Source organism: Equus przewalskii, chromosome 1, assembly GCF_037783145.1.
Source record: "Equus przewalskii isolate Varuska chromosome 1, EquPr2, whole genome shotgun sequence".
NCBI classification, from domain to species: Eukaryota; Metazoa; Chordata; class Mammalia; order Perissodactyla; family Equidae; genus Equus; species Equus przewalskii.
The window spans coordinates 107975456-108002156 of NC_091831.1; the positions used below are offsets into that span (position 1 = coordinate 107975456).

The 26701-nt window shown below is 56.0% G+C and overlaps 1 protein-coding gene across 21 annotated transcripts in view; it reads right to left on the minus strand.

Annotated features, from left to right (window-relative positions):
- The window catches only part of APBA2 (amyloid beta precursor protein binding family A member 2), a 226028-nt gene that overhangs the window by 5303 nt on the left and 194024 nt on the right, over positions 1 to 26701 (minus strand). For 14 of the 21 annotated variants that reach the window (XR_011525819.1, XM_070571727.1, XM_070571751.1 and 11 more), the window contains 7 exons: positions 22075 to 22220; positions 21030 to 21065; positions 18193 to 18279; positions 13651 to 13836; positions 9570 to 9749; positions 8249 to 8461; positions 6479 to 6598 (listed from right to left, as the gene is read on the minus strand). Coding sequence is in view for 20 of the 21 variants with exons in the window: in XM_070571727.1 (XP_070427828.1) it covers positions 6479 to 6598; positions 8249 to 8461; positions 9570 to 9749; positions 13651 to 13836; positions 18193 to 18279; positions 21030 to 21065; positions 22075 to 22220 (968 nt within the window). In the remaining variant the exon portion in view is untranslated. The remainder of the gene's footprint in view (positions 1 to 6478; positions 6599 to 8248; positions 8462 to 9569; positions 9750 to 13650; positions 13837 to 18192; positions 18280 to 21029; positions 21066 to 22074; positions 22221 to 26701) is intronic. The other 7 variants (XM_070571772.1, XM_070571791.1, XM_070571784.1 and 4 more) reach the window with 1 other exon arrangement.

The window sequence follows — 26701 nt, forward strand, 5'->3', positions numbered from 1 at the left end:
TGGAGTTACCCAAGACTCCTCCACCCTCACGTCAGGCACTCCAGCCTGTGTCAGGGCCACCTCTCATCCAACCTGCCGCCAGTCCTGCTCAAGTGGCTGGGGATCTGATTTCTGGGGCCATTGGGGCCGACTCTCCCACCCTTAGACCTGACCACTCCACCCTGCCTGCCCACCCACCCTTCTCTCCCTCAGGGCCTGGCATGGCATCTTGTCAACGCTGAGATAGGCTTAAAAGGCCACTGACCACAGGCTGACCCTGGCACCACCACAGGTTTCCCATCTGTCATTTGTTTTGTAAGTTTTACGTTGTCACAAACTCAACAGGTCTTTCCAAACGATGTGTGTGCAGATCCTGGCATGGTACCTGCAGCCCTGAGGGTCCCTCCCAGCCCTCAGGCTCCCTCTCAGCCCTCAGGGTCCCTCTCAGCCCTCAGGCTCCCTCTCAGCCCTGAGGGTCCCTCCCAGCCCTCAGGCTCCCTCCCAGCCCTCAGGGTCCTGCTCTTTCTGGAAGGAGACACATGTGCAGACTGATGTCACAGCACAAGGCCACTGCTGCCTGGCACCTGGAGTCCTGCAGCAGACCTGGTCACAGCCCTGGAACTCAAGCACTCGGAACAGGGTATGGGCAGAGAAAGAGAAATAGGCTGACCTGAGGCCACCCATTTCCAGAAAGGGGGCACACCCATCTGCCAAGTGGAGGCCCTGCTTCCCTAACGGCCCAAACACTCCAGACAGCGGTAAGGATGCACTTTTATTCTTTCCCCACCCCGAATGATTTAAGCGGGTTTTGTGCTCAGGGTAACTGGCTGTGAAGATGCTGAAGAAGGCGCTCCAGGGTGGCCTGCTCGTTTCCCAGCCTGAGTGAGTGTGAGGCAGGGCCCTGCTTGCTCCTGACAGAAGCTGGGACACTCTGCAGAAGGTGCATGATTAATTCCCTGGTGGCAGCTTCCTTCCTGGTCATGGAGACTTGAGGAAAGGTGAAGAGGGAGCGGAAGAGGGAGAGGGAGAAAATGGCATTGCCTTTTAAGAGGGGGTTGCCAGGAGGTTGGACTCAGACCCTGGGGGGTGACCTGGCTGGAATCTGGGGCCAGGCTGGCAGAAGGGGCGGGAGGGGAGCAGGAAGAGCTGAGGAGGGGCACACACATGGCGGCTGGCTTTCCCAAACAAGGCCCGCCCCACAGGAACCACTTCAGCCGTGGGGTGTTCTAACGTCACAGGGGGCACTTGACAGGAGGAAGGCTGGTGCCCCCTGGCTGGAGACTTCCTGATTTCTTGAATGGTGTTTCGGGAAGAGAGAGGAGGGATCCATTTAGAAACAGTGTTAACTGGGTCATCTAGAGCCTGTCTGCAAACTAATGCATTGTACTTTGGGTGTAATGAAGCTGAAAATGGAAAAAGCACTTGTGCAAAACTAACTCAGATGTCAGCAAACTTTTCCAGGGGACTCAGGGGAACTTGGTGTGTGTGGCACACCAGTGTCAGTGGGCATGGTGGTCCCTGCGGTCTCAGTGAGGGGAGGGACTGCCTGGCCAGCCACAACGGAAGCCACTACCAGGGCCTCATGTGCACTTCTGTTGATTGGTTACCAACGCCCCAGTCCCGACATACAAACGCATCAGCCTCTGTACTACTCACAAATGCCACCATATCCATGCGTGCACTTGCCCACTGACACCCTGATATCGTGCACAAGTGTCTGATGGTGGACAGTGGGCCTGTTCTCCAGAATGGCCAGCCTCGGACCCAATCCCCACTCTGTCACTTCCCAGCTGGTAGCCTTGGGGCAAGTTACCTCACCCCTCTGTTCCTCAGTCCTCATCTGGGAAACGGTGATGATAATGCCGTTCCCTAACTGGACCAGCTCCATAGGGATGCCCCAGGTGTGCGGGAAGAGCTTGCCCAGTGGGTGGTCTACATTTCCTGGCTCCCAGAACTGAGCCCAGACAGACGGACTGGGGGTCTAGGAGCACTTGCAACAATGAAACAAGACACACTGGAAAACAGACGTCCCGCACACCCACGTTCACAGCAGCACGATTCACAACAGCCCAGAGGGAAACGCTCCACGTGTCCATCGACGGCTGAATGGAGAAACACAACATGGCGCACACGAACAATGGCATGGTGTTCAGCCTCAAAAAGGAAGGAGATTCTGACACCTGCTCCAACGTGGATGACCCCTGAGGACATCATGCTAAGTGAACTATGCCAGACACAAGAGGACAAGTACTGTATGATTGCACTCACGTGAGGGCCTAGAGCAGTGAGCCTCACAGAGACAGAAAGTGGAAGGGTGGCTGCAGGGGCTGGGCGAGGAGGAAGGGGGGCATCAGTGTTCAATGGGGACAGAGTTTCAGTTCTGCCAGATGAAGGGTTCTTGAGATTGGCTGCACAACAATGTGAATGTACTTAACTCTACTGACCTGTACACTAAACGGTAACTGTATTCTACCACAACTAAAAAGTACCCAAGAAAATAAGGCAAGATAGATGTCCCGGAGTCAGCGCTTAAGGAAAACTGGGTGGGGGTGGGAGAGGCAGATTCCATAACGTAATACGGCTTCTTAGCCACACGGGTCCTCTTGTTCTGGAGAAAGGATGGGATGTACAAAAGCCCAGGATGAGGCCAGGTGGGGCCCAGGAGGCACAGGTGGCCCACCCCACCCACATGTACACACACACAGGCACGCATGCTCACAAACGCACACACTGACAGCTGTGCAGAGGGCCCCTCCCTCTCACCTCTCACATGACAGCACCCGCTTTACCCAGACGCCCAGTGCTGGGCCATGTTTCATCTCCCTGCTCACCCTGCACGTTAAGGCCTGCCACCTGCCACGGCAAATGCTTCTGCAGTAATCGGGCCGAAAACCACAGGGGTCCGTGCAGGTGCTGACAAATGCCGTTTCCGAGCCAGGTCTCCCGCCACCACTTGCCCAGACGGTCACTGTGTGGTCAGGCTGTGTGGAGGCTGAGGGGCTGCCCCGTGGCTGTCCCACGCCAGCTGGAGCCAGGACTCCAGGTGGGGCCTGGTGAGGGTGGGAGGGGACTCCTGAGAGCCTCACTGGGCACTGGGGACAAGGAGGCCCAGTGGTCGTGAGAGAGGCGACGCCCAGGGGAGAGCTCCACTGTTGCAGGGCAGCAGGAGACCACACAGGAGGGGACAGCTCCCAGGCCAGGCCCCTCTGCCAAGGCTAGGTGGGCTGGAAGCTGAGGTCCAGGGCCCTTGGGGCCACTGGCCCCAACCTGACCATGATGTGAGGGTTGAGGGATGGCTCTTCCATGCCCAGAGCAAACCCTTGGACAGGAGTGGCCAGCACCCTCAGGCCTCCTGAATGCTCTCCCAAACCCACTCCTCCCGTGAGGCCTCGGCTGACTGAAGAAACCCGTAGCACTCATCAGCCACCACAGACAACTGGACACAGTCCAGGCAGTGGGTGTGCCCGGGCCACAGGTGGCGATGGTGGCAGCTGCCTAGTAGAAGTGCCTCTGAATGCCGTGGGGGCCGAGCCTGGATGGCCAGCCCCTCCACCCTCCACAGGCACGGGTGCTCACAGAGCAGGCGCAGGATGGGGTCAGCATGGCTGAGCCGAAGGCCACTGCCATAGGGCCAGGCAGAGATGCAGCTGCCCGCATCCCACTTCCTAGGTCCCTGGGGAGATGGATCAGGATGGGACAAAGCCATGCAGATTCATCTGCTCTGTCTACAACCCTCCCTGGCGCTCCCACAGCAAGCTGCCTCGTACCTGGGAGGAAGCCAAGAGCCACCACAGCCCCTACCTCTCAGCTGCCAGTGCCCACCTCTGGGCTGGGCCACTCCTCATCTACGGCACTGCCGCCTGGCCCCAAGTTTCACTCACACACCCTGGAACTTGGACCCTGGACCAGTGGCAGATGGACCAGGAAACAGACGACACTCTGCCTCAGGACCCGCCTGTGCATCTGTGACCTGGGCGGGGGCGGCCCTGGCAATGCTGTCTTCAGAGTTGGGTATTATTTTCCCCCAGCTCCAGGCCCCAAAAGCCTAGATCTGCTGCTACCCTGATCCCTGCACCCCAAAACCTTCTGCAAGCCCCCCTGACCTCCTCACTGCCCTCAGCCTCCTGGCCCCTCACACCACCTGGCACCCCCACCCCCACCTGCAGAGACCCCTCTGGCACCTCCCCAGGGGAGCCCCCATCACTCTGCCTTCTGCCTGGCTGCCTCCCCTCCCCTGGTCTCTGAGAAGGAAGGCTCACAGCCTCACCTCAGGCTGCACTGCACCTGTCCCCACCACCACTTTCCCAGGGCCGGGGTCCCCGTCCTTTCCTGCTCATTTTAATTTAGTCCCCACAAAACACAAATCACAGCCCCTCCCCTTCCTTGTCTCTTTTCCTCTTCCCTGTCTCTCCACAGTCCCGGATGGCCGCATTAGCTGTGTGACCTGGAGCAAGTTACCAAACCTCTCTGCGCCCCAGCTTCCTTACCAGTCCTGGTGCTCCTTCTCGGGCTGTTGTGAGGATTAAAATGAGCTGACAGGGGAAAGTGTTGGGGACGGGGTGGGGGGCATCAGGTCTATCCTGGATTCATAGGCCCCAGAGCAGGCAGCCCCCTCAGCCTGCACACAGGAGCCCGGCCGTGTCGGAAAACCCAACCCGGATGCAACATGCTGTCCTCCCGCAGGGCTCACAGTGTGACTGCGCTGCACTGAGCAGCATTGTACAGACAAAGACCATGAATCCAGGCTGGGTGAGCTGCCCGGTGCCATGCAGGAGAGAGAGGCTGGGCCCCATGAGGCCGCTTGCCCTCGGGATCCTGCACTGCAGGGCCCCTCTCGGGGGCTGCCGGGGTCACTGACAGCCCTCGCCCTCATCCGCCTGCCCTGCATGCCAGTTCAGGATGTCAGAGGCAGGTCAGAAGTCCCCTCTCAGCCCCTCTGAGAGTGTGGAGCCCAGGCACATGCCCCAGCTCAGCAGCTGCAGGAAGGGACCTCGGGCGATTTCCCGCAGAGCTCCTAAATTAGCTGGGGTGGCTGCTTGTACCCAGGACACGTGTACACAGAGCAGCCAGACCACCAGCTGGCCAGCTCCCATGGCAGATGCACTCTTCCCGACAGAAGTCCCCAAGGGGATGCAGACAACCTGGCTAGGCACCTGTGCCTGGGTACAAGTGCCAAGGGGCCTTTCCCCTCTGCAGAATCAGGGCCCAGGGGGCCGTCCTTGGGCGTCTCAGTGTACTTTATGGTAATCTTTACGACCACCTTTTAAGGAGAGCCCAGAGAGGTTAAGTGACTTGCCTAGGGTCACACAGCTAGGAAGGTATGGCCAACACTGGCTAGATGCCCTCACACCCTTTCCCTATTGCTCCTGAAATGCCAAGGTCACATCTATGGCCCTGTCTTCCCTCAGCTGCTAGGCAGATCAGAGGAGCCAGTGAGGCCTCCAAAACGCAGGTGAGGGCGAGCCTGGACCCCCTGAGTGGCTCTGCAGAGCACAGCCCCCTCCCACACTGGACTGTGACATGACCGAGAATTCAACTCTCACCATGCAGAGGTTTGGGGAATGTGCGTGACAGCAGCAGCGTGCTCTAGCAGAAGGGACAAAAATGGGCCTGGGGCCCAAGCCCTGAGACTCTTCCCAGCTCCCTCCACCTCCCCAAGCTTCTGTACCAGACAGCAATAGGGCAGTTTTGTCTCATTTACAGCTGCCTTTCTAGAACATTCTTGCATGTGTTTCCTCTGTGGCCGTGGATGGGCACGCACACCCTCCCCGACACCACTCCCACCCACTGCACCATCTCTTCCTCAGTTCTTTAATACCCAGGGCTAGCTTAAGCAATCTGGAAATGACTGGCCTCCCCTCTTCTGTCCTCGATCTGTGGCCACGTCCCCACTGGGACCTTTGCATGAGAAACAACCAAGGAAATGGAACTCACACCAGCCAAATGCAGGTGGAAGAGAAGGTGGGAACTCTGGGCTGAAGAGCTTTGGCCTGAGGAACAGGCACAGATGTTTGGGCAAACCAACTCAAGCCCAGAATCACCTCCTCCTGGAAGCCCTCCTGCCTCTCCAGTGCCTGGCACAGCACCTGACACAGGGCAGGCACCTCACAAATGGCTCTGAGCGGGTGAATGAATAAGTGAATGAACACTGAGCGGAGATCTGTGGCTGAAAGGTGAGTCTGCTGCCGCCATTGGCTGTGTGTCTGCAGAAGGCAGTGGCTGGAAAGCCCCCTGCCTCTCCCAAATGGGAGAGAACCGCCACCGCAGGGCCCAGGGTGCCCCTTCCACGGCCACACACGGGCCTCCCTCCCTGCCCAGGCCTGTCCTGGCTGAAAGCTCCAGACCTGGCTGCTGGCAGCTGTGACCCCGGCTGGGGCCTGCCAGGGTGCTGGGGCTGGGCCGGCCCCGCCAGACAGAAGCTGCCCCCCAGGTCCCCACACCCAGGCCCTACACACACGCGCATGGTGGAGGCGGCCCAGGGCGCAGGGGGCGGACTCACAATTCCATTCTGCACGCTGAAGCCCAGCTGGTACTTGAGGTCGGGCCGCTTGATGAGGACAGTGGTGACCGGTGGACAGCTGACGATGTTGAGCTTCACCTGCGTCTGGTTCTTGAGACCCTGCAGAGCAGAGGACAGGAGTCACAAGTGGGCCTGAGACGCCGTCTGCAAGCACACCCTCACAGGCCTGGGCCGAGGAGGAGGCGACTGGCAGGGTGGAGCCCCGGTGCAGGGGCATGAGCCCAGGGGAGGCAGTCCCCTCTCAGCCTCAGTATCCCCCTGTGAGGGGGTAAAGCCATCACCCTGACCCGTATGCAGGTTTGCTGGGTCTCCCAGGTGGCAGTGTGTGCCCTCTGATCCAGCAGAGAGCAAGCTGCTCCCGGAGCCAGGGGCCAAGCTCTGAGCACCACCGTGCAGGGCCCACAGGCCAGGCCAGGGTCACCCTCAGTGGCGGTTCTCGGGAGGGGCCCTCCCCACACTGACTGTAGGAGGAGAACTTCCTGTGTGGAAGGGCTGTGGAGACACCTTCCTCAAAACATCCTCCAGTGATGGGCTCTGGTGCTGATGGCGGGGTGAGGAAGGGGAGGGAGAAGCTCACTGAAAATCAGTGAGCAGGAGGCTCCGGTGTCTATACTGAGACAGGGCCAGCTGGAGCCGAGGCTGACCTTGGGCCCCAGAGAGGACAGCAGACACCCTAGGCCACAGTTCTAGGGTTGGTGAGGGTGGGAAGGCAGGAGGAGGGGCCCAAACCTCAATTCAGCTGCAGCTCAGCTTGCTCCCCTGGACGGATGGACACACACACACACACAGACACAGACACACAGACACACACTCCCCCACCCCCCAGACAGAGCCCAGGTGAGGCAGTGCCTGGGAGCTGCAGCCCTCAGAGGGAGGGTCCTGGCCGACTGAGCCTCTGGCACTACTGACTGAGGCCTCTCCCACGTCTGTCTGTCTGTCTACACCTTTCTGTCGGTCACCTATTGGGTTAGCTGGGCTAACTCCCAGAACCAACTCATGGAGTGTCCTGGCCTCGGGAATGCCCTTCATCTCTCAGGCTGACAAGGGAGGAGGGAAGCTCTTCCTCCAGCACCAAGAGCACAGCGGGGTAGAGAGGGAATGAGCCAGAGAGCTGGGGTCAGAACCCAGACAGAGGACCACAGGACTGCCCCCAGCCATCAGAGCCACTGCCTGGAGACCCTGGAGAGAGCACAGGCCCCTCCTGGAGTGGCCTGTCTGAGCTTTCTGTCCCGGGGCTCTTACAGATCTGGAGTGGCCAGGCCTGAAAGCCCCTGGTCCCACCTGCTTGGGGTCCCTCTGCATGACCCCCTCCAGGGACAGGGAGCTCAGCACCTCCAAAAGCTGCAGGCTCATGGGGTCAGACGGTCAGAGTGACCTCCCAGCAATTGGATCCATGCAGGGTGACCAACCCTCCCAGTTTCCCCAGGAAGGGGGACTCTCAGTGCTAACCTGTGAAAGTCCCAGGCAAACCAGGACAAATTGGTCACCCTACATCTACAGGTCCTCAGCCCTTGCCTAGGGTCAATGTGGCTCAGAACTGGCCTAAGTGAAACCAAAGGTCACCTCCCCACCCCCAGGAGCAGCCCAGGTCCTTCTGTGACTTCAGCATGTGGTAGAGTCTTTGGTTCACAGTCACTAGGTGGGTCTCTCTGGACTCAGTTTTCTCGTGGGTCAAGTGGGGATTACAACATGCGAGGAGAAAGTGAGGCAGAGCTGGTGACCCCCGGGCAGGGGGCCCAGGGCACTCACCTTGATGATGCCCTGACAGGTGGCAAGGGGCAGCCCCACCAGGCTGGTGCCGTTGATGGACATGATCTGGTCCCCGATGCTCAGCTTCCCTGAGCGGGCGGCCGGGCCGCCATTCATCATGTTCGCCAGGATCACCGTGGGCAGGATGGAGCCCCAGCCCGACTCGACCACCACCACTCCTAGGATCTCGCCCTTGTGCTTCTCCAGCTGCAACTGCAAGGAAATCAGCAGAGTGAGAGGTGCCCGGGGCCTCTGCCCAGCACCCACCAGAGAACCAGCATGCCCCTGAGCCCAGTGGTGCCAGCCCTGCCTCCGGAACCAAGGCCAGCTCATCATGGCCTGCTCCCTAGGCCTGGCCTCATCTGGCTCTGGCTCCCAAGCCCGCCTGGGGCCCCCCAACAATCCAGGGAACTGGGAACACAGACTCCCTCCCCTCCCACAGCCAGCATCGACTCCCCCAGCCTCAAGCACAGCCCATGTCCTAGCTCCTGCTCCCCTCACCCTCCCAGGCCAGCAGAGGCCAGAGGAATGTTCTCAGACTCCAGGACTCAAACCCTGCCCCCGACCTTTGCTCTTCCTAGAAAAGTCCTTCTATTTTCTCTCTGCCTCAAGGGTCACTCTCAGAAAGCTGCCTGTCACTCATTCAGCAAGAAGCCAGGATCATTCACTCATTCAACAAGCAGTCAGGTCATTCATTCATTCACTTAGCAGTCAGGATAATTCATTCATCCATTCACTCATTCACAGGAATCTAGTATCATTCATTCATTCAAAAAGCAGGCAGGGTATGGCCATCCCCAGGGCGTCTGTCTTAGGAGAACTTCCTAAGGACCCCTGAGCAGGCCCACTGGAACCAGCTAAGGCCCCCACTACTAGCAGCTTCCGAACTCCCTGGGCCGAGCACCCAGGCTCCCTGTTTTAAAGCTGCTCCCTCCCACATGCTTTTCAGGAATGTCTCCTGGGTGCTGAGCACCAGCAGATGATAATAGCAGCATTAAAAGGCACATTTTCTAGGTCATTAAGACTGATTGTAATCAGCTTCTTTGTTACAACAACACCCACACCTCATTTCACATAAGCCTCAGCTCTGAAGGCAGGAGCACGATGTCCATTTCGGGCAGACTTCAGTCTGCTGTGCAGACCGGGACTGGTGTGAGCGCCCTGGGAAGGCCTGCTCTCACGTCCTCCCCACCGAGTGAGCTGGGGGGAGCACTGGGTAGCTCCCGCGGAGGCTGCCCGGCTCAGGTCGCCCAGAGCTCAGCGTGGAGAGTGGAGACTAGTGGAACATGGCTTCCCGTGGCCTGTCGCAGGTATGGCTCACCTCCTTGCAGTTCTCCGAGTTTGAGAAGTGGATGAGGTCGTCGTTGTACATCTCCTGGGTATTGATGATGTCGCTGTATTCCTTCTGGCTCAGGTCTTCGGGGTTGATGCCGTTGGCCCGCAGGAACTCCTGGTAGGCCACACTGAAGGCCTGGCCAATGGACTGGGCAATCAGCTGGGCCTGTGGGCAGGGAGAAGCCCACTAGAGACCCCCACGGAAGCACAGGCTCCACGCGACCCAGAGAGGAGGGGCTGCAGCAAGGCTGGGTGCAGGTGCACAGATAAAGCCTGCAGGGTGCCCTGGTTTGGACTTACAAGAATGAGAGAGAAACTTGGGGACCTCATCTCCACCAGCACCCCACTGTGGGTCGCCATGGGGTGAACCCTTCTGCTGCCTTGTCCCCATCAGGGCCTGGTTCTGACTGCCCCCACCTGAACTGCTCTAAGTCCCAGACATTTCAGGACAAAGCAGAGTTTCAAATAAAGTCTGGGAAAATGATGAATTATTTGCTAAATATCATATTTTTGTTGCTTTCATTGGTGGCTGTACTGTATTTTCTTTCCACCCATCTTATTCCAAAAATAGACTTGAGATGTGGACTCTGGGGAGTGTCATGGAGACCGTTAGCTGTCTACCCCATATTCACTTCTCGGCAGCAGAGCCCAGCGTCAGCTGGAGAGACAGGGCACCCGCCACTCCTGTGGGAGCTGTGGCTGGTCCAGGCTGAGGCCCACGAGCAGCATGAGACCTGGGGACACCAGCACAGGTCCCACGGAGCACATCACTTCTTCCTACTTCAGCGGAACCACTTCTGTGGACATCGCTGCATCTCTGACGCTGCAGAGGCCTGGACACTGCAAAATCACTCCAGGGCCTTGCCTGTCGCCTGCACTGTGCAGACAGGGGATGGTGGGAGGCGAAAGCTAAAGCCCCGAGCTCCTGGAAAATGTCAGGCATGCTCACAGCTATGCAGCTGGAAGAGCACGGCAATGCTCGGTGACGGTGACGTCTCAGCCCACAGCAGGGCCCCCTCCCCCCAGCCCTGGGCTGCAGGAGCCCCAGCTCTGGTCTAGCCCCTGCTGCCACCCAGCTCTCCAGCTGCCATCAAGGAGGACTCTGCATGGGTGGCACCAGCAAACCTTGGGTCAACAGAACCCCAAAACAGGTGAAAACGAGGAATCTGGCCTTATAAATGCCTAAATCCCTTTCTTGCTCTATACATTGCATGATTCAGGTGCTGCAAATGAATAGCCCTGTGTAAAAAAGGTGGGCTGGGCCAGAGATCAGAGGCAGAGCAGGGCAGACTTTCCTTAAATAGCTACTGCCCTCCTCAGCTGAGCCCTGAACAGCTGACAGGATGGACAAGCTGAGGTTCACTTGGCAGGAACAAGCCCCGTCCTCTCCCAAGACCAGCATTTTGGTGGGGCTGCTGCAGCAGGTGGGCCCAGCCAGAGGCACAGCACCTCGGGACCGCCAGGTGGCGCCCAGGGACCGCAGGTGACACCACAGGCCTGGACACAAGAGGAGCCTGTGTGGTGGGGAACCCAGCAGTGGCACATCCCCAGAGCACTGGCAGAAGCTCTGGCCAAAGCTAGCAATCAGGCCTCAGAAGGAGGCGGCCTGAGGGCGTGGGGGGCTGAGGGAGTGACCTGGAAGCCAGGACCTGACCCACCCCACTGGGGTCTCAGTGTTGCCAGGACACCCCCAGGCCTCTGGGTCCATCTCTACCTGACCAAGTTCCCCTAGCTGGGAAGGCTGCTCCGAGAACATAGCTCCCTTCAGCCCTAGGCCGACAGCCTGGCAAGGCTGCCCTCTGCCCTTGGATTTTGCCTTGGGTTCTGCCGGGACCCCCACCCCAGCCTGTGGGAGCTCCTGAGGATAGCAAGGCCATCCATGCCAGGGTTCCTTTGGGCACAATCTGGCAGCCCTTGGCATCTCCCCACATGCTGTGGGCTCCCACTTTCTCTCTCACCCCGCCTCTGGCATCCCTCCCACCTGGGCTGGCGGCAGGCTCCTGAGGACTCTCCCTGGGCTATAGGGGTGCACCCTTGGAGCCCCGCAGACAAGGGAACCCCTGCCCCCAAGCTCAGAGCCAGGGCCTGTGGGGGTTCACAGCTGTGAGGCCAGGAGCCCTGCCTGGGCAGTGGGGAGTGGGCACGGGGCCCTCAGCAAGGGGCTAGCATTGGCAGCTGGCACTCAGAGGCGGCCTCCTGCAGGCGGGCAAAGAAGGGGAGGGAGGCACCGCCACACCCCCAGCACTACTTTGCCCTGACACTTTCACCTCTGTGGATCATCTACCCTGGCGTCAGCCGGAGCAGAATGAGCTCCATCTTACAGAGGGGAAACCAAGACTCAGAGAGGGCCACAAGGGTCCTTAATGCTGCCTTCCATTTTCTCCAGGTGTTACACTCTGCTGTCACCAGACCACATGGATGGAGCCACATCTGGGGCCTGCCCTCTGGGCAGCTGCTCAGTGTCCCTTCACCCTACTGGGTGGGTCCTTCCTTCACTCTTTCAAGGACCACCTGGGGCCCCACTGACCACCCCGCTCCTCCATACTGTGCTCGCAGCCCTCTCTCCCACTGAAGTGAGAACTCTGAGGCCACAGCACCCCTGCCCTGAACCCTCTGCCCACAACCATCTGCAAGGCTGGCACCTCGGAGACCTGTCCTCTCCCTGCCCCTTCATGACTTTTGCACCAGCAGACTGTTCACCCTGTGCCACTTGGCGTGCCTCTTGCCTCACCCTGCCTATCACGCACAGCCCTTCTCAAGGACCCATCCCCTCATGCCAGGTCTCTAAGACATCCTCAAGCCACACAACAATGCCCATTCAGGAATCCACAGATATCTGTGAAAAGAATACGTGTGTGCACTTTTGTCATCAGTGCTGTCGAGTGGATTCCGACTCCTAGCCACCCTGTGTCCAGCAGAGCGGAACCCTGGCCAGTTATTTTACGCCACCCACTCACCTTCCAGCACTACATCAGACAACACTCCTCTGCTATTCACATGGTTTTCATGGCCAATTTTTTTCAGAAGTGGTGGCCAGGTCCTTCTGCCTAGTCCATCTTAGTCTGGAAGCTCCACTGAAACCTATCCACCATGGGTGACCCTGCTGGCATTTGAAATCCTGGTGGCACAGCTTTTAGCATCATAGCAACACACAGCGCAGTGTGACAACCATCAGACAGGTGTGTACACTTGTGGGTTTGTATTTAAATTTCCTCTCCATTAAACATGCCGTTGTTTCAGAGCACTTCTGGTTGACTTGAACTTCTTAGCAAAACGGTTACTGCCTCCATCATTAGTAAGCCTGTCTTCAGACATGAAAATATTGGGACCACTCCCCACTGCTCCAGGTCCCTGAGACACTTGCAAGTCCATATGTGAATAAGAATGCCCTTTCCCAGTGTCCACGGAGAAGACAGAATTTTTAAAAATTCTTGTTTGACAAGATCCACAAAAAAGGCTCAGCACCAGCCTCCCTGGTTGCCCTGAGTAAGATCTGCCCATAGTGGGCAGCAGAGAGACCTGGGCCCACCCTCTCTCCCGCTGCTCCCTTCTGGGTCCCTTTCTCCCAATTCCAGGATCAGAAAGATGCTCCTCCCATTGAAGGAGGGAGTCAAAGGGTTTATGGTCTCTTAGCAAGTCTGCAGGACTTTAAACTTCAGAATTACTTTTCAATTTGTTATGACGTGAAATGGCCACGAGCGAAAGCAAAGCCAAACCTCAGAGACATGTGCCTCCCTGGACGCAACCCTGGCATGAAAATGTGTATCTTTACAACAGAAAGGTCAGTCAAGGACTATTTTATTTTAGGAGAAAAAAGCTTCTGTTGAAGGATTTTTTCAAATAGATAGCTCCCCCAGTACATTTAACCCCTGATATATCAGTTCATAAACAGCTCCTGAAGAACTTATTTCATGAAGTGAAATACAACTGTGTTCACTCTCTCTGCAAACTCAGAGAGGGAAAAATCACTGATTCCATGGAAACATCAATCACGGCGCCTGGGATCCCAGAGCCCTTGTGGGGCCTGGGCCATTGGGAGGGGCACGTCATGCCTGTGAGTTACTTACGTCCTCGGACTCGAACACGTGGCAGATCATCTTATACTGCTTCTTCCCCTCCTGGGCCCCAGGGGTGGTCTCGATGCAGTCCTGAGAGGCCGACCGGGGCATGCGGCGCCTGGCCATCAGCACCACGATGTTCCCAATGTCCGCAATGTAGGAGATGGTGCGCAAGGCGTGGTCCATCATGGTTTCCTGTCAGGAGAGGGACCAGTGGGTCTGTGTTAGGGGATGGTATGGAGAACAAGCCATTAAAAAACACTCGAGTTTGGAGTTTTCCAACCTTGACACTACTGACACTTGGGGCTGGATCATTCTTCATTGTGAAGGCCTTTCCTGCGCACTGCAGGATGTTTAGCAGCAACCCTCGCTTCTACTCACTAGATGCTAGTGGCACCTCTCTCTTCCAAGCTGTAACAACCAAAAATATTTGCAGCCATGGCCAAATGTCCCCTGGGGGACAAAGTCACCTGCGGTTGAGAACCACTGTTCTAGAGAACAGAGCATTTTAAGGTGAATCACCTTAGCCCCACAGCTTCCAAAAGGACACTCAGTGGGGCCATGATGCCGGGCAGGGGCTCTCAGGCCCTGCGGGAGGAGGAACAGGGAACCAGCCACCTGGTGAAGCCATCCCCACCCTGCCCCCGCCAGAGCCATCCATGTCCCTGGAGAAGTGTCCCCTCCCTGCAAGGTGTGTGCCTGGCCCCGGCTTCCTGCTGAGTGGAGAAGGGAGGCTTCAAGGCCAGCCTTTTCCCAGGATTAGTTCTTTCCATGGAGCCCAATCAGCCTGGGCCTGGGCCAGGGGACACTGAGGCAACCTGCCTGACTCGGATAGATGGGTCTCCGGCCATTCAATTCCCTCGCCCCCTGGCAGGTCCATTACTCTTGATGGCTTTTGTGGTCTGACAGGAATTTCCACTGAGCATCTCCCCCGTGACCCCTACCTAACAAGGCTGCACACAAAGGCCCTGAGAAACCAATCAGTTGGTCTTTTATGCCTTTGTCCTTTTTCCACAAAAGAAAACTAGGTGTTTCTGCAATCTCTGAGGCCCTTTTCTTCCTCTCAGAATCCATTTTTGCAGGGGATACTGCTCCACGTTTGTCTTCCTCGAGCTGAATTGCTTCTGGCCAAGGCTATAGGGATGGTTTACAACCATAAAAGCCACCATTCAGGAAGGGACACTGGAAAGGAAATAGTCAGCGGGGGCTCTTCAGCATCTCCTGACTTCTGGCCACTGCCAGAAACACCCGAAGCACTCCCCAGGTGTCAAAAATGTGCTTCTCCCTCAGTTCTGGCTCATATCCACAGCAAAGCCATCTTCCTCGCAGACAGAGGCTGCCACCAACATGACTGTCCCCACCAACGTGCCTGCAATCCTCTCTCCTGTGCTGACTGGCCACTTCAGTTGCCAGTCTCTCATCTGTTTCCATCTCTTTAGCCCCTCTGCCAATACTTTTTATTTTTCAGTCAAACCAATTTCCCGCTGCAACTCGCTCTTTCAGTTCATCCTAATAGCACCCAGAGCAAGCTTGCAAACTACTGATGGCTGCCCACGCCAGACAAGTCGCCCCGAACACCTCAGGCAGACGGTCAGACCACAGCTTATAGCACCGTCCTGATCCCACTTCCCAGCACTGGTTTTTCTCACTCTTGCCCTGGCCCAACAGAGACTCCCATGGTGCTGCCAAGGCCCGCCGGGGCCAGTGCTTGGTTAGTTCACCTTTCACCATCCCACCCCCCTCAGCTCACCCTGCTTGCGCTTCCCTCTCCTTAGGCCAGCCCCAAGGGTTCCAGGTGGTTTAGATGAGGGAAACCTGGCTAGCACGTGGGGGCGCTGCTCTGGGCCTTTTCATCTCCCTTTCACAGGGTCCGGCAAGGGGTCTCAGAAAGAGTAAATGGGGCTCAGAGATGTTCAGGAACTTGTCTAAGCCCACAAGTTCACAGGGATGGAGCCCAGTTTCCATCCCCAAGCACACACTCCCACCCCTGGGTTGTAGTGCCCTAGGAGGGGCATCAGCAAGAGGGCAGCCGTACAAGGAACAGCAGAAGCAGCAGGCCTGATGTTGTCTTTAGAAGGCCTGCCTGCAAGGGCAGCCCTCGGCTGGGGTCCGGGAACCTGGATTTCAGGAGGGTGCCTTCATCCCACCTGGTAAGAAGCCCAACGTGCCTAAGCTGTCCGTGCAAACAGTATGGTCCAGGCTGCATGCCTGCTCGCTTTCCGGGAGTCTGGAACTTTGGTGCCTGGTGGGCAGAAGGTGCCTCTGTGCCAGCCCCCAGGAAAGACCATGGGCACTGATTCTCCATGAGCTTCCACGTTTCACAAGTGCTGTCACAACTGGCTGCTGGGGGAATTCGGTGCGTCCTGTGTGACTCCACTGGAGCCTCCCTTTGCTGATTCTGCTCTGTAACCTTTTGCCGTAATTAATCACAGCCGTGGGTACAACTACATGCTGGCTCCTGTGAGGCCTCCTAGCGAATCACTGAACCCGGGGTGGTCTTGGGGCCCCCAACAGGTGGGCAGATGAGGGATGGTGGCTAGAGCAGGGGGAGGGGGAATCTAGTCCAGAGAGTTTGCCAACAAAAGATCAGGAAACAAAGTCCAAGTCTGTGAAGTGTGCCCGCTACAAGGGTCATCACAGTCAAAGGTGATTCCCTGAGTTCTCACCAAGTGCAGGGCTCAAGGGGAGTGGGGCTGCAGGACACAAAGATCAGTGGGACAAGGCCCAGGCCTGGACACGGGGACAGACCATGAGGAGGAAGGAGAATTGCAGTGGCCACGGCGGGGTGTGCTGAGTGCCTCGAGGGGGCAGGCAGCGGGGCGCTGGGGTTGGAAGTGGCCCAGGGAAGGAACCACGTAATGACGCTATCCCAGCTCCAAGACACGCCTGCTGCCTCCTCTGTCCCTAAACACCAGGTTTTCCCACCGACTGGGCCCTGAGGGGTTGACCCCAACGCATCTGCTACCTGAGAGCTCTCCTTTGCTCCTGCCAGCAGCCCAGAGATATGGGCATTGTCTACATCCAAGGAGAGAGAAAATGAGAAAGCACACTGATGGTGCTGGGAGCAGGATGGACACCAGAGGACACGGGGGAGTCTGAAAATGGGGACAGTTGAGGAGGAGCCCTGTAGTGCTGGTCTTGAACAGGAGGTACAAGTATGAACTTACGGCTCTTAAGAACACACTGTCTAGCTCTGGTCACTGCAAGGGCCCAAGAGCAATGACACCCCAGCAACAATGACCATAGCCAGCACCCAGGTCCTCGTTTCTGTACATCATTCCCCACTAAAAGAAACCACGCTCCTTAAAGAAACAGCTGATTCCAGGTCTGGGGCAAGGGACGTGAAAGGAGAGCTCAGAACACATTACTGTCTCAGACAGCAAGGACGCCCTCACAGACAGAAGAAAGGAGGTCAAGACCACACGGGACCCAGTTGGAAGGTCCCTGGCCAAATGTGTGATAATCTGAGCATCAAAAAGAATAATAATAGTAAGAGACTATAACACAAGTTAAAAAACAATCCATGAGTCCATGGTGAAAAGAGAGAGAAAAAGAGGGGGAAAGAAACAAAAGCTCTCTTCACAAAACAACACCAGACAATAAAAGTAGAAAGCGTGACACAATTAGAAAATCACCATCCTGCATTTCCAACGTTGTAAGCAATTCAGGCAAGATCGTCTCTAGATGCCAACACCATCAGGCGAAACGGTGTTGGGGAACAGGGAACCCACACATCTGGAGGGTCACCACACAGATTACTTGCCAAAGGCAAAGAAGCAAGGGGCCGTTACCGGCCTCTGGGCCCAGAAACGAGCTTGGTCCCCAGGGTCAGTGGGGCCCCTTCCTCGTCTCATTCTGCGGCCAGCTCCTCTCACGGCAAAGCTCAGGTGGAGAGCACAGCTAGGGCTGCCCCAGCCCCTCCATCTAACCCCCACCCCGGCTCCGCCCTCTCTCCATCTCAGCTCACAGTCCTTGACATCTTACATGGCCACTTACTCCTCAGCTCTCAGTTTCCCGGCTCCCCCACCACCAGCAGCCTCATGCAACGACTCACACAGAGAAGACGAGCAGAATCGCCGTCAGCCATGAGCCGCTGGCGGCACGCGGTTCACAGGGAGAGAATCTTAAGACACCTCCCCACTGGAGTGCCACCATGCCGGGGGCCGAGGGCTGAGGGGCACCAAGGGATTTCCACCCTCCAGCTGGACTCCCCAGGCCTGGCATGTGGAGGTTTCAGGCAGGCCATTCTAGAATCCTGACTGCTGAGCACACAAACTTCCAACTCCCCTCCCGGCCCCTCATTTTGTTTCTAATGGCAGGCGCAGCAGCACACCCTCCCGGCCTGACGCTCCCCAGCCCCCAGCTCACTCTGGATCCCACAACCACAACCCACTCAGGGCCCAGGGACCAGAGTAACTGTCCTCGGAACAACAGTTTCACCCCGCCCCAGAGGGAAAGTTCTGCAGCTAGACCTTGTTCCTCTAAGGCCCCTGCGATTGGAAGGGAGGAGTTCATTTACATGATTTTAAATAACCATCTTTAAATGCTTACCTGTGTGTCCGCATTTAACACCTTGATCCTCTGAGTGGAGATGAAGAGATCCACTTCGGTCAGAGTCTGGGCATCCCCTTCAGAATTCTAAGAAAGGACAGTGGATACTGTTACAAACAAATAAAGCCGAACTTGAACAAAGGCCTGACAATTTTGCTAATAACCCTGAGCGCCCCTAGAGGGAAATGCTACTCCCGCGTGGAGCAGCCATCGGAAATCTAAGCACATGCCGCCTTTGAGCGAATCTGTAGCTAAATGAGTTCTAAAGGCAGTTTGCACAGGGAAGAGAGAAGGAGGGAGGAGACGTTTCTGGAAGTCTGAGCACAGAGGGGGGCCGGATGCCTGGGGTCGTTTGTCACAGCATCCAAACTGCAGCCCCTCTGCTCCCCACTAAGCGGGCCTGCTGCCCACCCTTACCAGATTCCGCAGAGGCACAGGGTCTGTGGACTTGGGCTACAGTGCTTGGATTTGGGATTCCAAGTATCCCCAGGAAACGGGGAAGAAATTTTCAAATAAATTGGCTTAGAATGTCAACATTTTCTCCTGATTTAAAAAGTCACAGTCATGTTACCACCTCAGCAGCCTTGGTTCTGGTCTCACAAAACCCTCATGGAAGCAAGATCCCCACTACACCGAGCACTGCCCTCACAGTGACATAGGAGACGCTGGCAGAAGCCATCACACTTGCCCCTGTTTTGTCATCTCCTAGAGTACGCAAATCGTATGGCCATTAGTTATGTGTACCTGGAATGTTCTAGAAGCTGAGTGAACTACTCAGGGTCGGCCCCAAACCAAGACAGCCTTTCATGGGTTTTTGCATCTGTGGGAAGCCTAATTACTACTGCACAGTGGCAATGAAATACACGTTCTTCCGTTTGCCCACTGAAGTAAATATTTCTTGGTGGTCTCTCAGGAGCCCACAGTGGTTTATCTTCCACTTCAAAAGAGCAGAAACTGGGATTTAATTCCTCACTAGAAAATCTGAAATCAAAAATCTCCCTGCTGACAATTCCTCAAGAATTCTGATGTGCACAGTGGCCCTGTATTATAATGATAAATTTGTATTTTTACTCAGTTCCCAAGAGAAAAGGTCTTTTTGGACCAGGGTGACACTGTTTTGAACTGATTATAAAGAAAAGAGAGTTCAAAATAATGCAGTTGAAAATAGGCTACAGGACTGTGGAGGAATTCCTTTTTCCCTGTTTTTAAACATTAGGTTATCTTCTACACGCTTTTAAAGGTTATATTCCAGGATTGTTGCTCAAAACCCTCCGCTAAAAAGTAGCCTGGGCCAGAAGTAAAACAGAAAAAGTGCAGGTGGCCCTTGGTTTCAGTGACAATTTTGGAGGGAACTTGAGTGCTATGACACATTTGATGGAGAAGAGGGACATGTGGAGCCAAGCGGGCTCAAGCTGGGGGTAAATGGATGAGGCAAAACCTGATCAATAAACTAAAATGAAAGGGAAAAGCTCACCCCATCATATTTCCTGCTGGAAGGAAGAGGGCGGGTATCAACAGCATGGAGCCTAAGAGGGACCTCAGACAACAGGGTGGGCACATCTGTGGATGGGGGGCCCTGACCCTGCAGTCACCAGAAATTCTATGAGTGGGAGTGGCTGTCTGCTGGGGATGCCGCCCACTCCTGGGCCCCAGGCTCATGGTGCACCTTCCCGTCATCATTTCCCTCGCCAACTGTGGCAGACTAGGAAAGGGCCCCTTGGCAATGATCCTGAGCATCTCCCTGCGTGAAAAGAACAGCCCTTCGTGGATGTCATCAGCTGGCCTCAGCTGGCCGCTGAGGCAGTTCTGAGCTGGGTCTGCCTGTGCCCGACCCGGTGGGCTCTTTGGACTGCAAACCCAAGGAGCCAGCTGCTGTCCACAATGACTACCCTGCTCCAACTGCCCGGCACCCCTGGGGTGCACTGGGCTGCCGTGGGCAGGAGGCCCCTCTTCTGTGGGGGAAGCACACCCCAACCGCAGGTCTGCAAAGCCAGGCCCGTTCCGTGCACCCAGTGGAAAGCTGGCCTGGGCAGAGGGAGACGCATGAGTTCCTTCCTCCCCTGCAGCTGAGGGAATCAAAGGAGATGCCACTGAGCAAAGAGTGAATGTCCCAGGACAGCAGTCTCACTGGAGGGGGAGGGAGTCCCCAGACACGGTCCTCTGGCCACATCGCGAGAAAATACTGTTCCAGGCAGGGATGGAGGACTAAATCTTTTGCTGTTTAAGCACTAAGCCAGTGCCAAGTTGGTGCCCTCTGACACCGAGCATTTAATATTTCCCGTACTGGGAGGCTAGTTAAAAAAAATCCCAGCATTTACTAAATGACCAGGTTTACAAAGAAATGACTGAAGGTCAACCCAGTTGTTAAAGGTCCGCGCTCCAGAAACTCTTTGCAATAGAGAAAGCATCTCCTGGGCAAAACGAACTTCTCATCAACCAGATTTAATAAATTAAAGTTAACAAGTCTTTAAATATCAGAACAATTTAATGAATTCTGTGCAGGTGGCCTGGGCACTAAATGCATCACATGGTCATATCAAATGCCACCTTTACAAACATCCACATAAAACAGTAACACCACAGCATTAAGCACGCCCTAGCACACGGAGACTCCGAAAAGAAAGATAAAAAAAGGCAACGATTAAATTCTTCTGTAAGTGGGTGGTTAAAAAAAAAAAGTGTCTGTGGTTTCATTCAAAAGTCTAGTATTTACCTACCAAGGGAAGAGAAAAAACCATTTGCCACATTATTTGTGTTCCTAATGGAACCCCCGCCCCACTTCTTCCACTGCACAGGATAAGCCACAGAAACACAAGCAAACCCACAGTCCTACACACCGCTTTTTTCTTGATTTTAGCAGCCTTCTGCATCCTCTGAGCAGCATGTAAGAGAAAAGAAAAGCAGATGGGCGCAAAGAGAAGGAAGGTGCGGCAATGTTATTCCCGTCTCGTGGTCAACATCCCAGGGCTCAGAATTTGTGCCCAGTGGCAGGTGGGAGGCCACCACCTCAGTGAACACATACACTGATCAGGAGAAGCCCACACTCGTCCCTTGAGCCCTGGAAATTAGCGACCACCACTCGGGTATGAGGGTGCCACTGAGGACGAGTGACATGCAACCGGCCGGAAGAAGAGCGCCAGGCTCTAGGGCAGAGGAGCGGGACTGGGTCCAGGGCGGCAAAGGCGGCGGGCAGGCAGGGCTGTGTGCTGCTCTTGGTGGCTTCACTTCTCCTGACCAACACGGTGGGCTCCCACTTGGTGTCCCTCTCCTCTGTTAAAAGAGGTCAGTGGACAGTGAGGACAGGGAGGGGGCTGGCAGGACCCGCAGCCCTGGTACTGCCCAGAGGGGCACCTCCTCAGGCCACGGCGGCCCTCCCTCCCGACGTCGTGAGCTTTGCTGACTTGGCCTCATGCTCTCGCCTGGCTGCACGCACAGTTCAAAACCAGGCGATCCAACGTGCACCTAGAGCTGCAAGTATGCCAGAGCCTTCCTTGAGGTCATGAATTCAAATAAAACCTATGATTTCTTTTTCTCCCTTTCTGCAAGAGCTCTGAATGGTGCTAAAGCTACAGATACTGTCGAACTGGGATTCGGGGTTCCATACAAACATGTTTCATGACTGGCATGCTAAGAAGGATCATCTTTAAAAAGTTGTGTTTCCAGGTGGCCCTGACTAAGGAGCTGGCTGAGCCCCTCTGGGCTGAGCCCAGGCCTCTGCCACGCAAGGCCAAAACCTCCCTCAGCCTCGCCGGGTGCCTTGGCATTCCTGCTCTCCATGCCGAGGGCTGGGGGTCAGAGTAGACACAGACTGCAAGTGCCAGGCTGCCTCCCCCACTCCAATGCACCCCAAAGTGACCCAGGGTGCCCCTGAGCCCAGCCTACCTTGACCCGGCTGACGGCCTCCTGTGCCTGCATCATTCTGATGTTTTTGGAAGGGTTCCGTTCTGAGAGCAGCTGGGTGGACCCCAGGTAGTTGGCAGCAAAGATGATTCCATCGATGAGGTCTTCCGGTTCACAGGGCCCTGGAACTACAGGGGGCACAGTTAGAGTCTTCCTTGAGGACAAAGGGCCTGCGTGCCTCTCCTTGCACAAGGAACATGGCAGCAAGAACAGGGACCAAGGAGAAGGGCCAAACCATCTCCCACTCGTCTGCAGCCAGCGGGGTGAGGCCGGTCTACTTCCCACATTACTCCACAGTGCTCCATGGAAGTAACTGCATGAAATCAACCCCCAGAAGTGTCAGGACAATTCTGGGATCCCAGGCAGCTGTCATTCGAGGCACCTCAGCCTCCAAGGTGACAGCCACGTGCTGCAATCCCAGAAGACGAAGACGCCCTTTCCAAAACATGGCTGTACCAACACCCAACATACATGGCTACACCCCAGACCCTCTGGAAATAAAGATGACAACGGGAAACTGCCCATTACCCTCCAGTTCTTCTCTGGCCTTCTCCTCTGCTTCTGTGCTGCAGGGCTCTTGCCTGCCTGCTTGGCTCCCCCCATCCAATACATCTCAGGTCCAGGCTGGGTAACATGGTCCTTGTTCCACCTGCTGCCTCTAGACCAGTGATGCCAACAGAACTTTCTGCCACAGTTTGGAATGCTCTAGCTTTGCACTGTCCAATACAGGAACCACTAGCCACGGTGGCTTTTGAGCACTTGAACTACAGCTAGTACAACTGAGGAACAGAATTTTTAAATTTTATGCAATCAATTTATTTAAATACAAATAGCCACAGGTGGCTGGTGACTCCTGTACTGAACAGGCAGCTCAGATAGAGGCCAGCCAACTTTTTCTGTAAGGGGCCAGATGGAAAATATCTTAGGCTCTGCAGTCTCTGTGTAACCAGTCTCCTCCACATGTGTAGCACAAAAGCAGGCACAGAGAATATGCAACTGAGCGAGCATGGCTGTGCGCTGGGAAAACTTCATACACAGAATCGTGTGGCGGAGAGGATTTCGCCCCAAGTCCAGGGTCTGTCCACCTGGGAGACCATCACTCAGGCTTCCTCTCAGGCTCCCTCCACTTTCTTCTTCACTTCACAGTCTTCTTCCCCCTCACTGCTGACCCCCCAGCCAGACCCCTCCTTCTCGGGGACGTTGGCCCAGGCTCTCAGGCTCCCCCTCCCCACTTCACCCTGGAAGACAAGCATTCAGCTAGCCCCTGTGGATTGCAATGAACTGAATGTTTGTAGCCCTAACATTCCCATGTTGAAATCCTACCACCAATTGTGAAGTATTAGGAGGTGGGGCTTTGGGAGGCGATTAAGTCGTGAGGGTGGAGGCCTGACAAAGGGGATTAGTGCCCTTATAAAAGGGGCGCCAGAGAGCAACCATGCCCTCTCTGTGCTGTGTTGAGGACACAGAGAGAAGACTATCTGCAACCGGAAGAGGGAGCTCACCAGCACCCGACCACGCAGGCAGCCTGACTCGGACTTCCAGCCTCAAGAACTGTGAGAAATCAACACCTATTGTCTATAAGCCACCCGGTCTGTGGGGCTTTGTTACAGCAGCCCAGACGAAGACATGACTCTAGTATCCACAGACTATTCTCCATGCCGCCACAGGAGGGTCCTTCCGGACCAGAAATCTGATCATTTTTTCTCCCCTCCTCTAAACCTCTCAGAGCCTTCCACTGTTCTCAGGATGGAGGCAGAAGTCTCTGAGCCTCAAAACCCACATTCCCCTTGGGAGGTACACGTCTGTAGGGAGTGGAGCAAGTTTTACTGGCCTCTGTCGTCCCAGCCTCAGCAGACCCCCAAAGACTGGGGGTCCGTCTCCTGCCTGCGTCCCCACCCCAGGCTGCTCAGGCATCCTGGGCTCAGTGAGCAGCCGTGGTGAGCAGCCGTCACCCTGAGAAGTGAACATGCAGCCTCCCTGAGAGCAGGCTGACACTGGACTCAGGCAAGTCTTCCACACTACTCTCTGAAACTTTAGCTCCCCTTCAACCAAGGGAGAGAGTGACACATGCAGCTGAGATGCTGGGAGGGATGGGATCTTGTACGTTATGTGTTCACTTGCACAAACCTCAGCTCTGTGGACTTTAAATTAAACCTCCCAAACTGGTGACAGCGTGTGTCCAGCAGTCTAAAACTGTCAGCCCGAAAATTGTACCCGGCTCACACATCACCTACACTGGGAAACTGCAGACACAGAAAAGCATGTAGTTTCCTTCGTACCGGCACACTATAAAAAGTCACACGATTTCATAAAGTGCTTTAGAACAAGGTGGAGTATTCTGAAGTTTAAAAGAAAGCTTATCTTAGTAATAATGGGCCCTGGCAGGTCCCAACTTAGGCACGCCCAGGTCAGCTCCCCACCTGGTGGCTCGGCTCCAGGGATGTTCCTCCCATCATGGTGCCACTGCACTGGGGGCCCCCTCCCTTTCTCCCCACTGACCCTGACAGCCTTGCCCGCAGCCCCCAGAGGATGAACCCCCTTCTCTTGTGCGCTCAGGTGGCTTGCTCCAGTGATCTTTGATAAGACTCGTGGAAGCCTCTACCAGACCCTCAGGGAACCAAGCCCAAGTCCCCACCCCACAGCCTCCAAGCCCCCCATCCCTGTCTGCAGAAGCCACTGATGCCGCTGGGGCCCCCTGGCCCTTCCCCACAGATGGACACTCTGGTGACTCCCACAGTTGAGTGGCAAGGACTTCACACATCTGAAGTCCCAGAGCCCTCATCCAGCCCCACCTGTGTCATCGTGTCTGGAAGAAAGAAGTATCTCACGCTACAGAACCAAGTTTGGGGGGTCCCTTCTAGAGTCTTAGGTCTCATGGGGCAGACATGGGAAAGTGGGGCCCCTTTCCTTCAGCGACCATGTTGCCCCTGGGCCTAGAGGGAGAGAGCTGCCCTCAGTGTGGCCTCCCACCACGTCTAGGTCTCTGGGAAAGCTCCACCCACACTGCCGACATCCTGGACATGGCGGAGGCCTGCCTGGAGAGCAGCAGCGGGTGTGGTGGTCAAAGCACTCTGCAGCCTTGGGTGAGGGGATGAGGGGGGTGTGAAGGCGGGGGTGGGGGCAGGAGCCAGGGCCAGCTAGAGGGCCTGGGGGCACCCTAACTTCGGTCAGGTTTGCAAGCTCACCCTTTCAGGGTTTAAAAAGGCAACCCAAGGAAAGCACAAGGACCCCTGGTGAAGTGTTCAGATCACGGGTTTCTCATCCTATTGTTACTGTCATCTTCCCCAAATGTCAGTGCAAGCTGCTGTCCTCTCTGTTGTGGGACGGTGCCTTCTCATCCACCCCTGTCTTAGCCACATTCCTCCTTGGCCACCCACTCTGGCCTCCAAGTTGGAGCTGGCTCTGGTGGGAGAGAATAACCTGGGTAGCAGGACCTTAGTCCCACAGGACTCTCAGGAAGCCCTCCCAGTCCTGCTCATCTCACCAAAGGTCCATCACAGGTCGGTGAGCACCCCCTGACATGCACACAAACATGTGTGCACAAGCACACACACATACACGCACACATGTGCATGTTGGCACAGCATCTAACGTAAGGGCAGCAGTTGTGTCTCTGGTCCTGCAGGGTCATACACCTTATAACTGGGCCTGTGCTCCTGACAGGGAGCCAGGCCTATGGATACAATGTGACCCTTTCTGGGGACAGAGCAGAAGTAATGATTTCCATGGGCAGCTACTTTAAATTATGAAAGTTGCAAAGCACCCATATTACCATAAGCCCAAACCAGAGTAGACAGAGAGATCAGTTCTGAAGACAGTGCTGAGACCTGAGAGAGGGAGGTAACCAGGGCAGTGGGTGGTCTGGCACCCCAGCTGCTAGAAGGCGGCCCGGCTCTGTGACTGGCTTGTGAGGGGGCCCACTGCTGTGCTAAGGCCTCTCAGAGAACCTCCTTAGACAAGAAGAGGAGAGAGGCCCTGCTTCTGAGCCTGTGACTCGCCAGCCCCCAATGCAGGAACCCACTCACCTGGACCCAGGACACGGCGTGGCAGGGGCAGGCCAGGCCCAGAGGACGGTGCACCAAATCATGTTATAGTCGTGTGTATCTTAATACCGAAGGGAGCACTGAGTGGGCTGGGCAATGGTCCTCGCCCTCTCCCCAATTCTGCAGCAGAAGGAAGGCACCCCCCCACCTCCCACTGGTCAACACTGGGGGCCAGGCTGTGTCCTGGGGGCTGGGACAGTAAGGGGAACAAGGCAAGGAGATGCTCTCTCTCAGGACACCTCGAGTCCTGTGAACAAAGCAAACTCAGAGGCAAGGTCTTTTCAGAGGATGAGAACTGGGGCAGGAAGCAAACATGGGGCAAGGTGACTGTGACACCATCTAGACTGATGACAGGAAAGGCTGCTCTCATAGCAAACAGGTGAACGGAGACGCACACAACAGTAAGGGACACCACACCTGTCAAGGACGGTGTTTTGTGGGGTGTTCAGGTAAAGCGAAACCCTCTCAGGTGCCAGACATCTGAAGGGAGGCAGGGACACCTCTCTGGGGTCATGGGGGGCTGACCCGGGGATTGGAGACCCAGGCTGAGTCTGAGCTCTTCTACC